We start from the raw sequence: 19,930 nt of genomic DNA on the forward strand, positions 1-19,930 counted from the left end.
AAAAACAATAGAAGAAAATATATAATAAACTTCTAAAGGAAATGAATAAACAGAAAGTGGTTGAATATATCAGGCGTACTATGCTAGTGTACGGGGCACTGTAATAAAAAGACCTAAAGGCATGAAACTATACATATAGTACATGACAGCCAAGAACATAAAAGGTACTTCAGTGACCCAAACACAAGAATTCAATAATGGCATATACAGGAGAAAGACCCATACACTTGACCCATACATTTCCGGTTATCGACGCACTTCCGGTGCGGGACCAAGAGGCGGATGGAGACTCCGCGACGACTAACGATGGCGTCACTTCCGGGTCGACATGGACCCGAATCCCGGAAGCCTTAATTGCCTCGCTGAAGAGAGCCGGGCTAGAGGAGGAGTTCGAGAAATTTAAGGCCCAAGTGGCTAAGCAAGGAGCCAGGCACGCTCCAGCCAGAGACAGTAAGCGAGCACCTACCGGTCGTGGCATCGCCCGACTCAGAGACACTATGATGGACTATGGCGATCCTATGGTCACCGCCCCTAGCGCCATTGCCCCGGCCACTGCTCCTGCTCCGTCACGTTCTATGCCACCGGGTCCTAGTGGGAGTAAGCCGAGTAAGACGCCCAAGTTTTCAACTGATTGGCGGGATTGGATTTCAAGTGATGAGGGTTCTGATGGGGAAATACCAATGTCAAGTGTTATACCTGTACCTAACCCCACTGTGTTTAATCCTGTACCTAGAGGTAGGGCCCGAGGGTTCCAGTCTTCTGCAAAAGCAGGTCCTGTAAGTCCCAAGGCACCCAAAATGAATCCCACAATATACAAGAATGTCATTAGAGGGAGGCGTAAAGGCTCGCACTCTACTGAGGCAGAGACATCTGGTGTGTCCTCAAGAGCTGATTCAGAGGAATGTATGAGTGTGTCATCCTCATATGAGCAACGAGACAAATGGTGGGCACCGTTATTCACAGGGTATGATGAAGGGATGGACCGTACCAGGTTTGTGCTAATAAAGAAAGACACAGTAGACCACTGGTGGGATGTAGGCACATATTCTCCACAGGAGGTTGCTGACGAACTAGACAATAGATGGTGAGATATTATGCAGAAGGTAATAACACCCAAAGGTTCATCCATCTTATATGATGATATTGGGCCTGAGGAGCCTAAGTACTGGTTACTGCCAGGAAAGGCTGGGAACCGGAAACTTACTAAATTAAGCCGACCAGATAGAGCCATAGTGGCGAGATAAAGACAGTCTCATGGGTATGAGTTCCCGTACGTACCAGAGCCGATCATGCAGGTGATTGAGGATCAGAGAGACACCTGGCTCAGAGATGCTGTCATTGAGTACCTACGTATTAAGTTCGGTCACTCTGCTTATTTGAAGGAAGACAAAATATCTTCCTTAATGAGGGTTTGGAGTACAGGCAGGGACATATTCATGCACAAGATAGTGTACAGGTCGGAAAATGGGCCTGTTCAACCTTTCTTTGTTAAAATTGTGGATCGTAATGGACGGGAGTTTCCCGCTGTTATGTCACCATCTGGGTGTTACAGTCTTTGATGCAAAATATATTAATTTTATGTTTGTATGTTCACAGGTTGTTCACCTGCATGATGGCCCAGCAAATTAGGTCCAAGTGGGGACCATTGGATTCCACCTGAGGGAGAGTGTAGCCCTTGTAAGAAAATGGGCTATATTTCTATCCTCCTCCTGTGCAGTAATCCCTGGTAAGGGCAGATTGCCAGGAGTTATCATGGGTTTCCCCCACTTCAAGCACTTGCCCTGAATGGTGGAGGTAGGTCACCTGACCCTGTGTCCAATCAAGAGACACAGGGGCAGTGCCTGCTGAAATCATAAAGAGCAGTGCACTTCCTATTTAGTGACACAAGTGTAGAGTTGGTCTGAGAGAGTTAGCAGCCCATGAGTAGAGCTGATAGTAAGGTGGACCAAATACTTCTCAACCTGCTTAGGGGGTGAGGGAAGAGCTAGCCCCACTCTGGATGGCCCTAGGTCGAGAGTGGAGGCAGGGACATCCTGAGGGAGTACAGTCTGTGCCTAATCCTGTACCTGATTGTATGCTGCTGAGGGAAGCTAAATAAAGAGCTGCTGCTATTTATAAAATACCTATTGTGTGGAGGCTGGAATCTCTCATCCCTGGGAGGGGATTCTGCAGTAGGGATTCCACCCCGTATCCCTGGGGCCTACTACAGATGGAGGCGCTGCACCATTGAAGAAGAACGAAGGCATTCACCCCAAAAACCTGTCCTGTTGTCCCTCATGTCATCGCGGGAGACTCAGGCCCTCCTGTTGCCAGCAGGTATGCACCACACAGAGACATATAGATAGACCATGAAACACCCTAGGGTACCCAGTATGAGGTTGGGGGGGGGGGTCGAGGGGCTACATATATAAAAAGGAATATAGGCAAATATCAATATATATGTCAACGTTGACATATATATTGATATTTGCCTATATTCCCATATATATATATATGCCCGTTGTACAAGCCCATACTCCAACCAGGGGAGGAAATAGACACAGGCTTTTGCTCCAGCTTGAGGCGAGGATGATTCACAGACTGGATTCTATGGCCCCCAAAGGCCTGAATGAGGACATGAACTTGGGTTGTTTTTTGTAATTTTTTGTAATTATTACTGTTCAACATCAACTGTATGTATACATGGATCAGCGTAGTTCAAAATGATTAGTTTAAAAGGCATTTATTATACAGTATATTTTACTACAGCTTGTATATTCTTGTCGTTCAGCTTCTTCCATTGATTTTATTTTCCCCTCCCGGTTCTCTTCACTTTACCCTCACTGTGTATTGGGTGTTCTTTATTCCACATTTTTGCAGGTCCGTATATTGTATATTTATGTAGTTCTACAGACAGCATGTTCCTTTATTTGATCGCACTTTGTGCCTTTAGCAGTACTGGTATACTAGGGGTTAACTAGCAACCTATGTATATCCATGCAGCATGTGACGCCGACAGGTTTATTATGGGTTACCCGACTGGGATTACAGCGGGTTCTATCTGTCATAGGATTCTACTGATATACGCATGCCAGTATCTGTTATTCTTAGGTGCTGTTTAGAAGTAAATTCATCACTGCTACAGCACATACACATTTGCAGTGGTGTATCTATACACGTGCAGTACACATGACAACCACTGGTGTCTGCTGCCTTTAAAGAGTTGAGCACACATGTTGTTGCCTTGAAAACCGGGCCTGCTGATGCAGCATCAGTTTGTTTACATGCAATGACACTGACAGCTTGGGTTTGATCATGTGACTTGGATTCCCCAATAGGAGTACAGACATGGAGTTGGAGCATGATCTAATTAAATTGTATTATGCACAGCTGTTTTGTCGCCCGATGATGATGCTTTCTGATGATGTGGAGATGTTTATGTCACTTGGGTGTTGGGGTATATAAGTCACTCACTGTCCTGTGTCTGTTGCACCACCCTGAGGAAGATCCCCCTGTGGGATCGAAACGTTGGAGTTATGTGCTGTATTTAATACATTTATTTTCATTCACCTGAGTGCTGTCTCCCTTTTTGCTGCTATGCGGTAATGTATACTTTTATATATATATATATATATATATATATATATATATATATATATATATATATATATATATATATATATATATATATATCTCTGTTTTCTGATATTTGCCATCATTTTTATTTTCCTCTCCTTCACTCCATCTTCTCTCCCCTTCCCCCTCCCCCCCCATACTCCCTCTTCCCCCTTTTCCTTCATTACACAATTATTCACGTCAGACTTTATCTATAAGATATCAGTTTTATTTATAATGATATCTGTCTATATTATATGGGTGGAGATAGATCGAAATGCCCGTGATCCACACTGATGGCTGAGAGGCAGCCCCTGGACATGTATGGGCGGAGAACAGAGGAGTTGTCGGCTGTTGGTACCTCCCATGTCTGTGACGTAGTACGTGACGTCGGAGGTGGGTGGGGCAACAGCGGGACGCCGCGGTTTCCAATTAACAATTATAATTCGCCCTATATTAGCAGGGGACAGGAGACTACACAGACACTCTTTGACAAAGTGCCTCCGGCATGAAACACGTCAGAGGATTGTGCTGATAGTGTTTTTTCTGAGGTATTGTGCCTGAATTCCATCCCCCATTGACACTGCCATCTGACTGGATTAGCATCATTCTGGGGCCACTACACAGCTATATATGGACTATTACTCATCCTTTCCATTTTGTTTGAATTATCTATTATTCCCACGCTGATTACACCACACGGAGAAGTTTTGGTAGCACCCGGGGGATATATCCCCATTACCTATCCATCCACATATACTTGTATATATTTATTTATTCTTCCCCTTCCAAATAGATTGTCAGGTCACCAATAGCTATTAGATGCAGTAGGTTTAATCTTCTGCCTTACTTCAGCATAGTATTGTAATGGATCGGGGGACTCTCGCTTCCCAGCGTGTCCCTGTCACCCCAGGTCCCACGGCAACTAGCTGTCCCTCTTCCCTACGTCCCCACTCTCCTCCTCTCTGAGCCGTTCCTCCACGGCACGGTCTGCACGCCCAGGCACACGTTCAGGGCACGCCTGCGGCTCCCTCATTGAGCGTGCGCGCTCCCGATCTCCTGTCACTTGCCGTGGAACACGCGCCCCTCGTCGTGCCTCCGTCATCCCAGCCCTTACCGTACCTGGCTCCTCCGCTTCTCCTTCCCTTCTGCCTCTCTTGCCAAACACCTCCTCTGCGATACACCCCTCACGCCCTGGTAGACGCACGGTGCACGGGCATAACAATCTTACAGAAGGCGCGCACACCCGCTCTAGTTATCAGCCGTCCCCAGGCACTGGCTCTGCCCCCCGTCAGTTGCAGGCTATTACCCTGGATTACCTCCCTGTCTCCTCCCCTGCTCTCACGAACCTATCCCTGCAATTACCCACTCAAGCCTCTGCTACACCCCTCACTCCCATTGGCCCTTCCCATATAACCCCACTCTGTCCTCTCAGTGCTTGCTCTGCATAGCTTTCCTGTAGCTCCTGTGTGTGCAGTGTCTATGCCCAGCTCCCTTGTCTGTTTCAGCCCTGGTTCCTGTCTCTGTTCCTGGGGGGGGTGGGGGTGGCCTCACTCTCCAAGGGTTAGAGGCTTACCGGTGACCACGTGAGGGGGGTCTCTCCTCCTGCAGAGCCCTGAGCGGGCCCACTGGAGATCACTCTTTCTCTCCCCTGCAGCACTCACATGCAGAGTGAGACTCCTGCCAGCTCTCCCCTGTCAGCGTGCACACTGAGGGGACTTTCCTTGCAGCCGGACCAGCCGAGCACCGTGCGCCCATACCTTCCACCCTCCAGAGCAACCGCAGGCATCCTCGCACCACTCCGGATGCAGGATCCCCTGGCATACAGCCACGGCCGCAGGCTCCACTTTGCAGCTTTTAATTATTTCTTACTCCCCATCTTCGGGAGCTGCTCCGGTGCCGGCACTTTGCCTCCGGGGGGGCCAGATTGTAGTTGGGATGCTGCAGGGGGTGTGTAGAGTCTCTCCTCTTGAGCTCATCCACGCAGCAGCCATCTTGCTGTCACGCCTGTATGCCCGCAGACCAAGCTAGACCCCAGTACTGAGGTGGGAACGGTATGATACCACACACCCACAGCAGTGGGAGCAAGCCCGGAGTGTGGTATAGCGTTGCTGGGCCTGTTGGAAGAGTTGTTAGTATCTACTTGCAACGCTTGGGGAGTGTCCGTAAGAATAGTCGTGTCCGTTTGCCAATGTTCAGGGGATCCAGAGGGTAGAGTCGTCAGAGAGCAAGCCAGGTCCTAGGGAGCCAGAGGTCAGCAAAGTCGTATGCGTAGCAGGGTTCAAGGGGTTACCAGAGAGCAGAGTAGTCCAGGGAGAGCAGGGGTCAAAGCCAGGGAAATACAAAGTAACACAGGAGCAGGTATTCACAGGAGCACAGAGGGAGCACAGCATAGGACAGGTACAAACAGGGAAACAGGAACTATGCAGAGCGAGGAAGAGGTGGACAGACAGGGATTATAAAGGGAGGTGCACCAATGACAGAGAGGGGAGGAGTAGAGAGAGAGGTGGGTCTATTTTGATCTGGTTTGAAACTGATTGGCCGGCAAAGCCGGCCAATTCAGTTGAACAGCAATTCCACTTGTTGCCAAGTAGAACAAAGAAAAACCAGTCAAACAAATATTCAAAAGAAGACCAACAAGTGCACTGTTGAAGTGCACTTAAAGCAGAAGGGTTAACTCTAAAGAACCCTCGATGGGGGATACCGAGCAGAGCACCCCGCCTAACGCCCAAGGGGGGGCAAACTCTGAAACCGTCCCAGTAGACTCGGCGTACGAGTACTCTGCCCGAATACGGGAGTGCACCAGCGCCCGGAACATGGCCACGATGTTTGTTGGGACTCCCCCCCCCCTCCAAAACCTGCATCCTGGTTTTACAAATGGCTACCTTAGCCAATGCCAGGAGCAGGTTGACCAGGAGATCCCTAGGCTTATCGTTCCGGGACACTGGGCACCCAAAAATAAAAAGATGAGGGGACTATTTTGATCTGGTTTGAAACTGATTGGCCGGCGAAGCCGGCCAATTCAGTTGAACAGCAATTCTACTTGTTACCAAGTAGAACAAAGATAAACCAGTCAAACAAAAATTAAATGAACCCAACAAGTGCACTGATGAAGTGCACTTAAAACAGAAGGGTTAAATCTGAAGAACCCTGATTGGTGGATACCGAGCAAAGCACCCCGCCTAACGCCCACTGGGAGGCAAACTCTGAAACCGTCCCAGTAGACTCGGCGTACGAGTACTCTGCCTGAATACGGGAGTGCACCAGCGCCCGGAACATGACCACGATGTTTGTCGGGACCCCCCCCTCCAAACACTGCTTCCTGGTTTTACAAATGGCTACCTTAGCCAATGCCAGGAGCAGGTTGACAAGGAGATCCCTAGGCTTATTGTCCCGGGACACTGGGCACCCAAAAATAAAAAGATGAAGGGAGAAGTGTAGCCAGAACTGCAGGAGAAGGCTCTTCAAGAAGGAAAACAGGGGCTGCAGTCTGGCGCAACTCAAATAAATGTGATATACGGACTCCCGCTCGCCACAAAAGGGACAGGCGACGGGGGCGTCCGTGAAGTGTGCCAAGTACTCTCCTGTGCTCAGTGCACCGTGGAGGACCCTCCATCTCAAATCCCCGGCGGGACGGGATAAACCTGAATAGAGTTCCTTCCACCGGGGTCTCTCGCCCTCGTTCGCAAGAAATACCCGCCTCCAGATAGTATCAGGGCGGGTGACAAGGGCGAGGTAGTGCACTATATGGAGCACTAGAGAATACAGGACTTTCCTCGGCATGCCGCGGAAACATGCCGGGGACATATCCCCCAACCTGCTGAGGTTGGGGGAGAGAGGAGCCCGAGGGAGTTGCCGTGGCTTTGGTTCCACGCAAAGATCCGGAGAGCTGAAGTTGATAGGTTGACAAGGCTCTCCGGTCTGCAATACCCCCTCAATGAAGTTGCGTGAGTCGGGGTGGATGGCATCTTTATTCTCCCGGATCAAACGATGAGGGACGCGGGCTGTACGCAGACCCATACGCGGCGCGAGCACCTCTGCCCTAACCCAGTCTCGCCACTCAAAGTCCAGGAGATCCCCGACTCTGGTCACCTGCGCCAGGATTAGCCGGCGGCAAATAGAGGGTGAATCCAACATCCGAGCCCCCACTGCCGGATTATACAGCAGGGGCTCGGTGAGGAAATCAACACCCACCGCCTGTTCCTTCCTGGTCGCGGAGACCAGTTTCCAGGCCTTAAGTAAGTCCCGGTAGTATGCCGGCAGCTCCGAGAGGTCTCTACCTAAACCCTCGGGCCTGATGATAAACAGTTGCCGGTCATACCTCATATTGCGCAGCTAGTGAAAGAAACTGGTTGCCAGCTGGCACCACTGCGGAGACGGATCTGCGAATAGGTATCTCTGCAGGTATTGGAGGCGGAAAGTGTGTAACTGGCAGTGGACACACACCACTCCCTGTCCACCCTCCTCCAAAGGAAGGCACGCAACTCCCGCAGAGACCTAATGCTTCCCCATCCAGAGAAAATCCATCAATCTCCTCTGGATCTTGTTCATAAATTCGGGGGTCAGACCCATGGCTATCAGCCGGTGCCATAGCTGACTGGCCACCAGCTGGTTGATCACCAGGGTTCTTCCCCCGAGGGAAAGCATTCTCGACAGATACACCCAAGACCCCAGACGAGCAATGACTCGTTCCTCAAGATCACTGAAGTTTTCTGGGGCCGGGTTCTCCGCAGCAGACAGGTAGACAGGTAGACTCCCAGATATTTGAGAGTATCGCTCCCCCACGAGACATTACGAAACGTGGGGGGCAAAGAGTCCACCTGTAAGGGACCCACCAAAATTCCGGAGCACTTGGACCAGTTGATCCGAGCAGAAGAGGCCGCGGTGTAGACCTCTTGGCACGCTTGCACCCGCTCTAGATCATCTAGGTCCTGGGCCACGAGGAGCACGTCATCAGCATAAGCCGACAGGACTACCCGCAGTAGGCAGAGGAAGGGCTCAATGGCCAGCGCGTACAGTTGCCCAGACAGGGGGCACCCTTGACGTACTCCCTGACCAAACACAAAAGGTGCCGTCAGGGACCAATTGATCTTCACCAGACACTCTGCAGAGGTGTACAGCATCTGGAGAAAGTCCACAATTTGTGGGCTGAAGCCAAACTCCCGCAGGGTCTGCATGAGGTAACGGTGATCCACCCTGTCAAACGCCTTCACCTGATCTAGGGACAGGAGGGCGAGTGACAGACCAGTCCTCTGCGCATGATGTAGCAGGTCCCGGATCAGAAAAATGTTGTCATGAATACTCCGGCCCGGGACAGTATAGGACTGGTCGGGGTGAATCACCTCTGCCAGCACTGACTTGAGCCTCAACGAGAGCGCTTTGGCTACGATCTTATAGTCCGTGCTTAGCAGTGAGACCGGTCGCAAGTTAGAGATCTGACGGAGATCCCCCTTCTTCGGCAGCAAAGATAGTATTGCCCGCCGACACGAAAGGGGCATCTCACCGGTCTCCAGAGCTTCGGCCAGGACCTCTGTGAAATCAGGTCCCAGCATCTCCCAGAAAAACCGGAAGAACTCCACAGTCAGCCCGTCTAGCCCCGGCGTTTTTCCGCGGGACATGAGACTGAGGGCTTCAGAGAGCTCGGCCAGAGTCAAAGGTAACTCAAGCCTCTCCCTTCCACCCTCACCGACCGTGGGAAGTCCCTCCCATAAGACCCTGCATGCGTCTGGCTGGATGGACTCCGGAGAGAAAAGGTCTACGTAGAATCTCCGGGTTCTGTCCCGGATGCTCTCCGGGTCAGTCAGAGGGGTACCGTCTTCTGCTAGCAAGCAGGTGATATGTTTACAGTTTCCCCTCTTTTTCTCCAGCGCATAGAAGAGGCGCGACCCGCGACCCATCTCCCGAAGGAAGTGGATGCGGGATCGCACATACGCCCCCGAGCTCTCCGATCTTCCAAGTCCCGGAGAGCGCACTTCCTCTCCACGTACGCACACTGCAAGTATTGGTCTCCTGCCACAGACAGCCGCTTCTCGAGAACGAGCACCTCTTCCCTAAGGGCCTCGATCTCAGCATCGTGCCTCTTGCTGGCACCTTTGGTGTACTCCTGACAAACGAGGCGCAGATGAACCTTGCCCATGTCCCACCACTGCTCTAACGTGGCAAAGTATGATCTGCAACCTCTCCAGGCCATCCAAAAGTCTCAGACCGATGTTGCAAACCCCTTGTCTTCCAACAACGTATTGTTGAAGTGCCAATAGGCGGCCGAGGGCGCTGCTGATAGTAGCGCCACCGTCATGGATGCACAATTGTGGTCCAAAAACGGCGCCAGCCTAATGGTACTGGACTGGGCTCGCGACAGGCTGTGGCTGGATATATACAGCCTGTCGATCCGGGAGCAGGACATCCGTTCACCCCTAAACACCCTAACATGGGTGAACTCAGTGGATGCCTTGGGATGTTGTTCTCGCCAAACGTCTACCAAGGAGTAGCGGGTGATGACCTCCCGCAAGGCCGACGCAGAACACGGGTGTGGCTCCGGGCCATTCCGGTCTTTCAGAGCCTTGAGGGTGCAGTTGAAATCACCTCCGAGCACCACGTGTTCATCCGCGTCGACTGTCTCCAGGTATTCAGACATTCTGACGAAGAACTGCCTTCTCAGGGGTCCGGTGGCAGGAGCATACACGTTCAAGAAATTAAACGTGTAGTCCTCGTGCCGGACCCTGAGATGCAACAGGCGACCTGGAACAATAGTTTTGGCAAGCAGTAGCTCTGGTTGAAAGGAGTCAGAGAACAGGGTCACCACCCCACTAGATGACGAAGTGAGGTGGCTGAAGAAGACCTTGCCTCGCCACTCCAGATGCCAGCTGGCTTCAGCCTCTGGAGTGGTATGGGTTTCCTGCAGGAAACTCACAGAATACTTTCCCTTCTGTAAAAAGGAGAGTACCTGGAATCTGCGAAACCCGTCCTTACAGCCATTGACGTTAAGTGTACCGATGCTCAAAGCCATTGGTAATCAGGAGTTTTGCTTTCCACAGGCGCTCAGGGAGCTACACCCCAAGAAGCCTTTATGTGGTCTCGCATCAATTTATGAAATTTCAGGACACGAAGATGGATAGGCCCAGAGATTTTGGCCTTGTGGTTAGCCCTGATGTATACTAAGAGAGAGTGGAGAATGACCGAGGCATCCTTCCACCTTCCAAGGGCCAACTGCACCTTCGTGGTTCCGTGTTTGCAGAGGGTATCCTCCAGGAAACCATCTAGCTCCTGGGCAGGGATAATGGGGGCCAAAGTGTCCACCGCCTCTGCGGTGCCAGAGGACTCCTCACTGAGCCCCAACTCCCCGAGCTCCTCTTGACTGAAAAATTGAAGACCCCCGCCATTCCCTGCGGGGGCCTTTCTCAGCCTTAAAGTGGGTCCCCTCCTCGGTGTTTCCACGAGGGGGTCCACTATATCCTCCACATCCAACCCCGGGGTGGGATGTTCAGGGGTAGCTGGTGGCGGTATGGCGGAGGTAGCGGTCTCCCTAGTGTTCTCGGGGGCCAACGAGGCACACAGTGCCCTTCTGATCTCCTCTACCACCATGCGAACAAACGGGATGCCACGGGCGTTCGCATTAATCGCGGGAGGGCCCTTTTCAGCAAGTACCTCATAGGGAGGGTCCAGCCCAGCAGTCGCCTCCAACAAAGTGCCCAACCAAAACTCCTCACCAGGAGAGCTCACATCTGGCATCTCCCAGATGCAAAATGAAGTGCTCGCTAAAACACCCTCACCCACACCCGCCTCCCCCGCCTCCCCCGCTCCATCCTCCAAACCCCCAACCACGGGGGTCAGCCGACCTCCGAGTCCCCGAATACAACTGCGTCCGGCGCGGCAGATTCACCGAAACACAAGTCCCCAGGGGATGTTCTCCAACTGGGAGGGGTGTTGGAAGGCTCCCCAACGTCCATTTCTAGGAGCAAAGCCTCATGTTGTTGAGCACTTTGATCTTCCACCCCAGGGACGCCGGGTACCTCCTCCTGCATTCCCTCCAGATCTTCGAGGGGGGGGACTGCATATTTATGGGGTCCGGCTTACACTGGCTAATCCTAACCTGTGGGCCGAACAGGGCCACCCTGTGCGGAATTGATGTTGCATTCCGCTTCAGAGACTTCTGAGGGTGAACGTAATACGGTTCACCCTCCTCGCCCTCCTCAATCACCCTCTTGTTCTTAGTTTTTGCTTTCCTCTTCCTGGGGATTGATTCCCCAAAAAAGGGTACCGCTACCTCTTCAGCGGGAGCCTCCCACCGCTTCCCCGCACCCTGTACGGTGCTTATATTGGGGGTAGGGTGCTCCTGGGGGGAGACAGCGACAACAGAGGGTGACTTCTTCAGGGTAACTCTTTTCTTCTCCCTCTTTTTCCTGGGGAGAAGTGCAGACGTCACCACCCGAGATGGGGCAGCGACATCTCCTGTGGTCCCAGGGGGGACCTGGGCCCCTGAGGGCTCCGCCATGGTGGGTGCAGCAGTACAGGGTGTCTCCTCCCGGGGGGGGGGATAGTGACAACAGAGGGTGGCCTCTCCAGGGCGACCCCCTCACCCTCTCTCCGCTCCCCGGGGAGAGGTGCAGATGTCACTGCTCAAGACGGGGCAGTGACATCTCCTGCGGTCCCAGTGGGGACCTGGGCCCCCGAGGGCCCCGCCTTTGTGGGCGCAGCAGCACAGGGTGTCTCCTCCCGGGGGGGGACAGCGACAACAGAGGGTGGACGCTCCAGGGCGACCCCCTCCCTCTGCTCCCCGGGGAGAGGTGCAGATGTCACTGCTCGAGATGCGGCAGCAACATCTCCTGCGGTCCCAGGGGGGGCCTGGGCCCCTGAGGGCCCCGCTGTGGTGGGCGCAGACGTCACTGTTCGAGATGGGACAGCGACATCTCTTGCGGTCGCTGGGGGGACCTGGGCCCTCGAGGGCCCCACTGTGGTGGGCACAGCGGCACCGGGTGTCTTGGCAGAGGGAGGGGTGGGTGCAGGAGCTGAAGTGGGAGTTCTATTCCCTTTGGGGCAACTCCTACGAGTGTGCCCCAGCTCCTTGCACAAATAACACCTAACCCCCTCCGTGCCATAGAACACGGTGTATTGAATGCCCTCGTAGGGCACCCTAAAGGACCCCTCCACAGATTCTGTGCTCCCCGGCAGCAGCAGCTGTACCTGCCGCCTAAATGAGAGCACATGCCTCAGTGCCCTATCCCTGCAGCCCAAAGATCATTTTGTTATAGGAGACTTAGGGCCTCATGCAGTAAGCGTCGATTAAGTGAAATCGGCAAGCTTACCGATTAGTCATGTTAATGGCGATTTTTCCTCTCCGTATGCAGTAAGTGCCGAATACATTCAAAATCAACCCGAAAACAAATCCGCCCACTCTCACGATGATTAGCCGATCACACACAGGTGTATCGGCGTGCGTGGCAGGGTGCTGATAGGTTGCCCAATCACAAATCTTGCTGAATCAGGCGAAACAAGCATGTTTTGGATTGCGCGCCATATTTAAAGGCAACGTGTACTGCTAATCATTCTCTGTGTTGTTGGGAGTGAGAGAGAGAGAGACGCACAGAGCTGGCTGATTGAACATTTGCATATTGACGGAGAGACTTGTTGTGTATTGGGTGAGCTTTGTCCATTGTTGTTTTGTTTACATCTTTGTCTTGTTTTATATGTGGAAGTGTTTCGTGTGATTGGCTGTACATTAGTTGTCTGTTTTTTGTGAGTGCTGGAAGTATGCCCGCAAAGTGTGGGAAGAGTGATGCTGGTGGGAGTGGGAGTGCTACTCGTGCGAGTACGCGTCGGAGTGAACGTACTGTTCAGGGGAGTGATGTTGCTGGTGCACCGAGTGGTGTTGCTGGGAGTGGGAGTGCTGGTGCTGGGAGTGGGAGTGCTGTTGCTGGGAGTGGGAGTGCTGTTGCTGGGAGTGCTGTTGCTGTGAGTGGGAGTGCTGTTGCTGTGAGTGGGAGTGTTGTTGCTGGGAGTGGGAGTGCTGGTGCTGGGAGTGGGAGTGCTGTTGCTAGGAGTGGGAGTGCTGGTGCTAGGAGTGGGAGTGCTGGTGCTGGGAGTGGGAGTGCTGTTGCTAGGAGTGGGAGTGCTGGTGCTAGGAGTGGGAGTGCTGGTGCTGTGAGTGCTGCTGGTGGCGCAGTTGCTGATGGGGTGGATGGTGGTGGCGTGCTTGCTGGTGGGCAGCTTTTGGAGGCTCTTCCATTGGAAGAAGGAGAGTCCAGTCAGCACCAGCCAAGCTCTGACCCTAAACCTGCTCGGAAGAAACGTGTGGAGAAGCCACGTAATCCTCGCTTCAATGACCAGGAAAATACAGCTCTTGTCACTGGCATTCTGGAGCACTATGACAGTATATATGGACATTTACTAGGTAAGTGTACCTTTACATTTATTATTCAAATACATGTGATCCTAGGTCATCTGAGTTTTGTTCATATGCAAATATGGGTTCACAATATCTTTCTATGTTAATTAGTCTGGAAACACAGCTTTTTATCATGCCTTACAAGGACAACTAAACACAGGCGGTCAATTTGCCATAACTGCATACAATATGAATGCAACCTTGCTTACATGTATAGGTTTAGTAGTGAATGCTCATGTGCTTCACATATTACACATAAAACAGCATGTTTGCTATCTCTTGGAACAGCTAGCAGTGTAGGAAACTGGTGCTTCTATTATTAATCATTTACCTCATATATTTTATATGTTTTTCAAGGGCGGACAAGTTCAGCAAGCAGAAAATAAATGTGGGACACAATAGTCATTGGTGTCAATGCGTGTGGGAATCATGTGAGGGACAAGCGGAATTGTCACAAGAGATTTGATGATATTAGGTCCAAATTGAAAAAGAAAATACAACACCAACGCGTGCATGCTACTGGCACTGGAGGTGGGCCCACACCACAACGTCTCATATTAAGTCCATTGGAGGAGCTGCTTCGGGCAAAATTACTTCCCGTCGTCGTGGAAGGCTTACCTGGTGACCGTGATATAGGAATTTACCCCTCACAATTTCCACCAGGTGAGAAATATTACTGTACTAGGCGTGTCGTTGCTTACAGTTATTTTGCATAGTTACACTGCTTTTTATACTGTCTTCACAATATAAGCATACCTGCATCTATATATGTATATGTCTGATTCTGTATATATATATATCTCAAAATAGACATATATGTTGTAGTCCTACTAAAAGCAGTAACTAATATAGCACGTGCCATTGCGTGCTCATTTACATGTGAATTCCCAAAATGCATTGCTGCAGTGGAAGCAATTGATGGTGGGCGAAGATGGGGAACAACAGGGTAGTACACATGTGTAACACATGTTAATGAGAAATTATTAGTAGCTACAGGTACAGAACAGAAATATGTATAATATTATTGTGTATTTTATTTATTTTACTCCGACAAACATGACATTACTGCCTATTTTAAGCATGCATCAAATATATTGCATGCAACGGCCTACAAACATCACTTGCACTAACACATCTATAGTTGTTTATGAAAAGGTCCATTTTTGCTTTAAGTCATATACAGACAGCATAATGAGGCACACGTATCATATTTTATGTCATTGTTTTCATAACTTAAAAACTGCACACGACTATTTAGCTCATCTACCATTGTGTTAAAGCAGCTGCAATTAATATCTCATCACAGCATACACTTCAACAGAGGGGGTGGGGTTCAGCACACACACTAATTACAGCCTCATTTTAGGGTCAACTTAGTTCACACCATTTTCACCTGTTTCAAGTAATTGAAAGGTGTGGCTGATTAGGCTTTTTGGGGAAGTGAATACCGTTCTTACAACCTGACTAGCACAACTGAAGTTAATCACACTCATTTGAAAGCTTCACTTTAGCTACTAAATGCCCCAACAACTCATTACTTATCAAAGCGTACGTCACACATTAGTTCACTCATATCTATAGTTGAACTACTATCAACGACACATTATCACACACTGCATGTGTTGTCTTGTTGAGTCACAGCCACATTCAGGTGTGCCACATCTTATATTAATGTACCACACATATCCTCTACCAAAAACAACACTTTTTGCAATATGACCACCTTCATGATAACCATTGTGAATGGTCATCTCATGATAGTTATGTACATTATGATACTGATATCACTACACAACATATGATTTTTATGTACAAATTTTATCTATTTATCCTCACGCATTACTGCAGGAACATAGTATGTTTTATGTTAGGGAACTCAAAAGTTCTAAGTACACAGGCATGCACATTGTTATTACAACTATTTATGTTCACTTTCACACACACATTTTGGGTTAAGGAAATGATGCTGTTAGGTACTCATAAATACAGAACATACAATAACTGTTTGTTCAATATTTACACATGTAAATGTAAAACTTATGTTATTGTTATATATAGTTGCCCCTGAAGGACATGTGTCACCTGAGACTGAACAAGTGTCTTCACCTGGGTCAGCCAGCTCAACACACCTAGAAGGTGAGTGTATCAGTTGGTGGCCATATAATATGTGCTCTTCTATATGTTATGTTGTCATGTTCATTATTTGTTTTGCACATCTTCTTTAAATAGGATTACTTAGTGTCAGTGAAAATGAAGTGTAAGGCAACTTGTATTGTGTTAGTGATGTTAACTATCATGTAGGAGTTGTGAGTTTACAGCAAGTTTTCATTCACTCATATTTCATACTGAGTCCAAACATTATTCTTAAGTCAAGGTAGTTTTTAATGTGAGGTTATAAAACGTATGGAAACATGTTAGTTGTTACTTATGACACAGTACAATTACATAGTAACACAGCAGAGATTAACATGCCATTTAATAATGTGTACATTTATTTGTAGAACATGATGAAGAGGATTTTGATGATGATGATGATGATGATGATGATGCCGCCGCCGCCGCCGCCATAGACACACAAATACAAGCAAGTGACCATGAAGAGGTTCCAATTGAAACTGTTTTACCGCCAAAACGTCCAGCAAATACCACATATGATGCAATTGTAGCTTCTGAGGGAAAAATTGTGGAAGCAGAAAATCGTCGCCATTCTGACCTGATGACAGTGCTGGAAAGGATGATTGCACTGCAGGAAGAAACAGTTTCACAATTGGCACATCTCCACAGAGTCTTCATTGAAGTGCCTAAACAGTTGCAAAAAATCAACACCTCATTCGAAGCATTAGTTGTTCAGCAAACACAAGCTAATTACTGGAGAATGACTAATGTACCACAATTCAACACCTCCCAGCCAGGATCTGTTCATGCAGGTCAGTTTTCACCACATTCATCTGATATTCATTCACCAGGCCCAAATGTTACCGGTCAAGTAGCAGACATTGCTGTGCAGGTTCCTGATGACATCCTACCGCTGCCATCTGTACAAATTCAGCAGCAGACACCTACAAAGGAGGCGACAAAAACAAAACAAGACACACATGAAACAGACCAACCATCACTTGTGCAGTGTCTACCAACTTGCTCACATGTGTCAGTGGGCACAAGCCCTGTCCGTGAACAGTCACTACCCAAAAGCCCTGTAGGTGAGTCACTGGCCAAAAGCCCTGTAGGTGAATCGCTGCCCAAAAGCCCTGTAGGTGAATCGCTGCCCAAATGCCCTGTAGGTGAATCGCTGCCCAAAAGCCCTGTAGGTGAATCGCTGCCCAAAAGCCCTGTAGGTGAATCACTGCCCAAAAGCCCTGTAGGTGAGTCACTGGCCACAAGCCCTGTAGGTGAGTCACTGGCCACAAGCCCTGTAGGTGAGTCACTGGCCACAAGCCCCGTAGGTGAACAGTCACTGGCCACAAGCCCTGCCCGTGAAGTGCCAGAGGCCACTCAAAGTGGCTCTGTTGTGCCTAAAGTTGGTGGCAAAAGAAAAAGGAAAATTCAAGAGACAACAAGCAGGCCTGTTACTCGCTCGCAAAAGGAAAAAAATAAATAAATGTTATAATTCAGAAAATATGTCTTTGGCCTTGTTTTGTTGACTTCAGATTATCTAATTACTATTGTATGTATGCTGAAGACTGTGTTGTTTCCAAACTTTCAAGTATGTTCTTGTACACGTGAAGTTTTGGAAATGTTAACACTCCTAATTAATGAATAGTGTTATAAATATTTATGTTTAAATCGTCTGTTCAGTAATGGTCCACCAGGAGCCAGTTGCTAAGTTTAGAGAAGCTGCCATTGACTTTGCAGCAAAACATTGCATTTGGGTGTGTTAATTGATGTAATCATTGCATGTGCATATTATTTTCATGCAATTATAAAAGCACCTATTTAACTGCAAACATCTTTCTTGTACGTGTACAGCAGGATTTTGTGTTAAATATTACTTACCTTTGGTGGCCATTGTAATGTTGTCCTTTAATCATTTATGTGTTCTTGTTTCAAGAACATCTCTGAATTTATACTAAAATATATGTAGTATGTATTGATATATGCACACACACACACAGACACACACACTGTGTGTGTGTGTGTGTGTATATATATAGTACTATCTAAATTGGTATAGATGTATTTACAAAAAACATACACTTCATGCTTCCTTGTGAAAACACACTATTTTAATAATACAGGCCTAATGTTTGACAACTATACTAAGTGTGAGCCTCTAAAATTATTGGGTGCAAACAAATGTTTATGACTTAATTCACTCATGTTTATCACCATTTAAATAGGTTTCATACAAGGCCTACTTACTGCCATCAATATGTTGTGTGTACTCCTGCAATATAAAAAAAAAAAAAAAAAGATACATTATATATATATATATATGTGCTGTATTTAATACATTTATTTTCATTCACCTGAGTGCTGTCTCCCTTTTTGCTGCTATGCGGTAATGTATACTTATATATATATATATATATATATATATATATATATATATATATATATATATATATATATATATATATATATATATATATATATATATACATATATATACACACACACACACACACACACACACTATACATATAGTACAATATACACTTTATATATATATATATTTTTTTATGAGAGAGATATATTTATATATATATAGATACACACGTATTTAAACTCATGCAGACAGGTAGTTAACCAGACTTTCAAATACACACAGAAAAGTATGTGGGAAAAAAACATTTCATTTTGCAGGTGTGTGTATTTACTGATATGGCTGTCTAAGCACTATTTTCACACAGTGCTCTTTGTTATTTTTATAGAAAACTCAATGTTACTGAAATAAGTGTAGGAATATTTTCACAAACGAGATAAAAAAATGATACATGTTTTTCCCACATTCGCCTATCACTAACCACAAAACTTAACCCAATTAAAAGGACACATCCAATTGGCGTTTGAAATAAGGAGTAAAAGTAGTTACTTTTGTTGACCTTGAAAACGAAACACAGGAATTTGTTAGCCATTGAGCAGAATCATTTTGATGAGCAAAGAAGACAGAACTGCACACATCTTTTGTGCTACTCTGACATGGCTGATGAATTCGTTAACAATATGAATCCCCTTTTAGGGTATAAGTACATGGTTTCAGAAGCAATTTTAAACAGTCGCGGACACAAAGCAAGCACACGCCAAATCTATGATTTGATTCGAGCTAAATATCCTTATTACCAAGACCGTAGGCATGCGCGGAATTTTAATTCCTCAATAAGATTCACTTTATCAACTAATGACTTTTTTGAACGTGTGCAGGATAAGCTAGAACACACCTATGGTTTCTGGAAGATTGCAAAGGAAAAGCATTTTACCCTGAAAGAGGGCACATATATTGTTGTGAAAGGCATATTTATTCCTAATGCCAATAGCAATGGATCCGCTACTACTGTTCCGTGTGAATCGATACCTGCTGCAATATCTGCACCCTCCATTCCTGAAACCCACATTGTACAACAACAAAAGTACTATGATTATGTACCAAGCCTTTCAGCTGAAAATGCATTGGAATGGGAACCAGAAGAAATGAACCTACCTCCCGACCAATTGTTTGAAGAAAGCAGTGGCGATTCCTATGAGCGCTTCATGGAGGAGATGTGTGTCATACTGGATTCAGCGGGTGGGTCAAGCGTGGATGAAAATGCCTTGCATTTCTGGAGCGACCAGTTGCAGCCAGACGAAGAGTTAATTCTAGAAGAATGGTAAATATAACAACCGTTATGCGTTGACTGTGCGTTTAAATGTTTTTTTTTTTTTTTTTTTTTTTTTAACCACCATTTTCCCTTTCAATGCGTGGATACAGCGTAACATTGCAGACTGCATAACATGTAGCGATCACAAAGAAATTGTTGC

General features: G+C 47.9%; 1 protein-coding gene across 1 annotated transcript; it reads left to right on the forward strand.

The window, feature by feature from the left end:
- The first annotated feature begins 197 nt into the window (after positions 1-197).
- On the forward strand, positions 198-17,573 carry LOC142490670 (uncharacterized). The gene is made up of 3 exons (XM_075593089.1): positions 198-450; positions 16,034-16,111; positions 16,477-17,573. Exons 1-3 carry the CDS (start codon positions 198-200, stop codon positions 17,571-17,573), a joined length of 1,428 nt encoding a protein of 475 aa, XP_075449204.1.
- Positions 17,574-19,930: the final 2,357 nt, after the last annotated feature.

This window comes from Ascaphus truei, chromosome 3, assembly GCF_040206685.1.
Source record: "Ascaphus truei isolate aAscTru1 chromosome 3, aAscTru1.hap1, whole genome shotgun sequence".
NCBI lineage: Eukaryota > Metazoa > Chordata > Amphibia > Anura > Ascaphidae > Ascaphus > Ascaphus truei.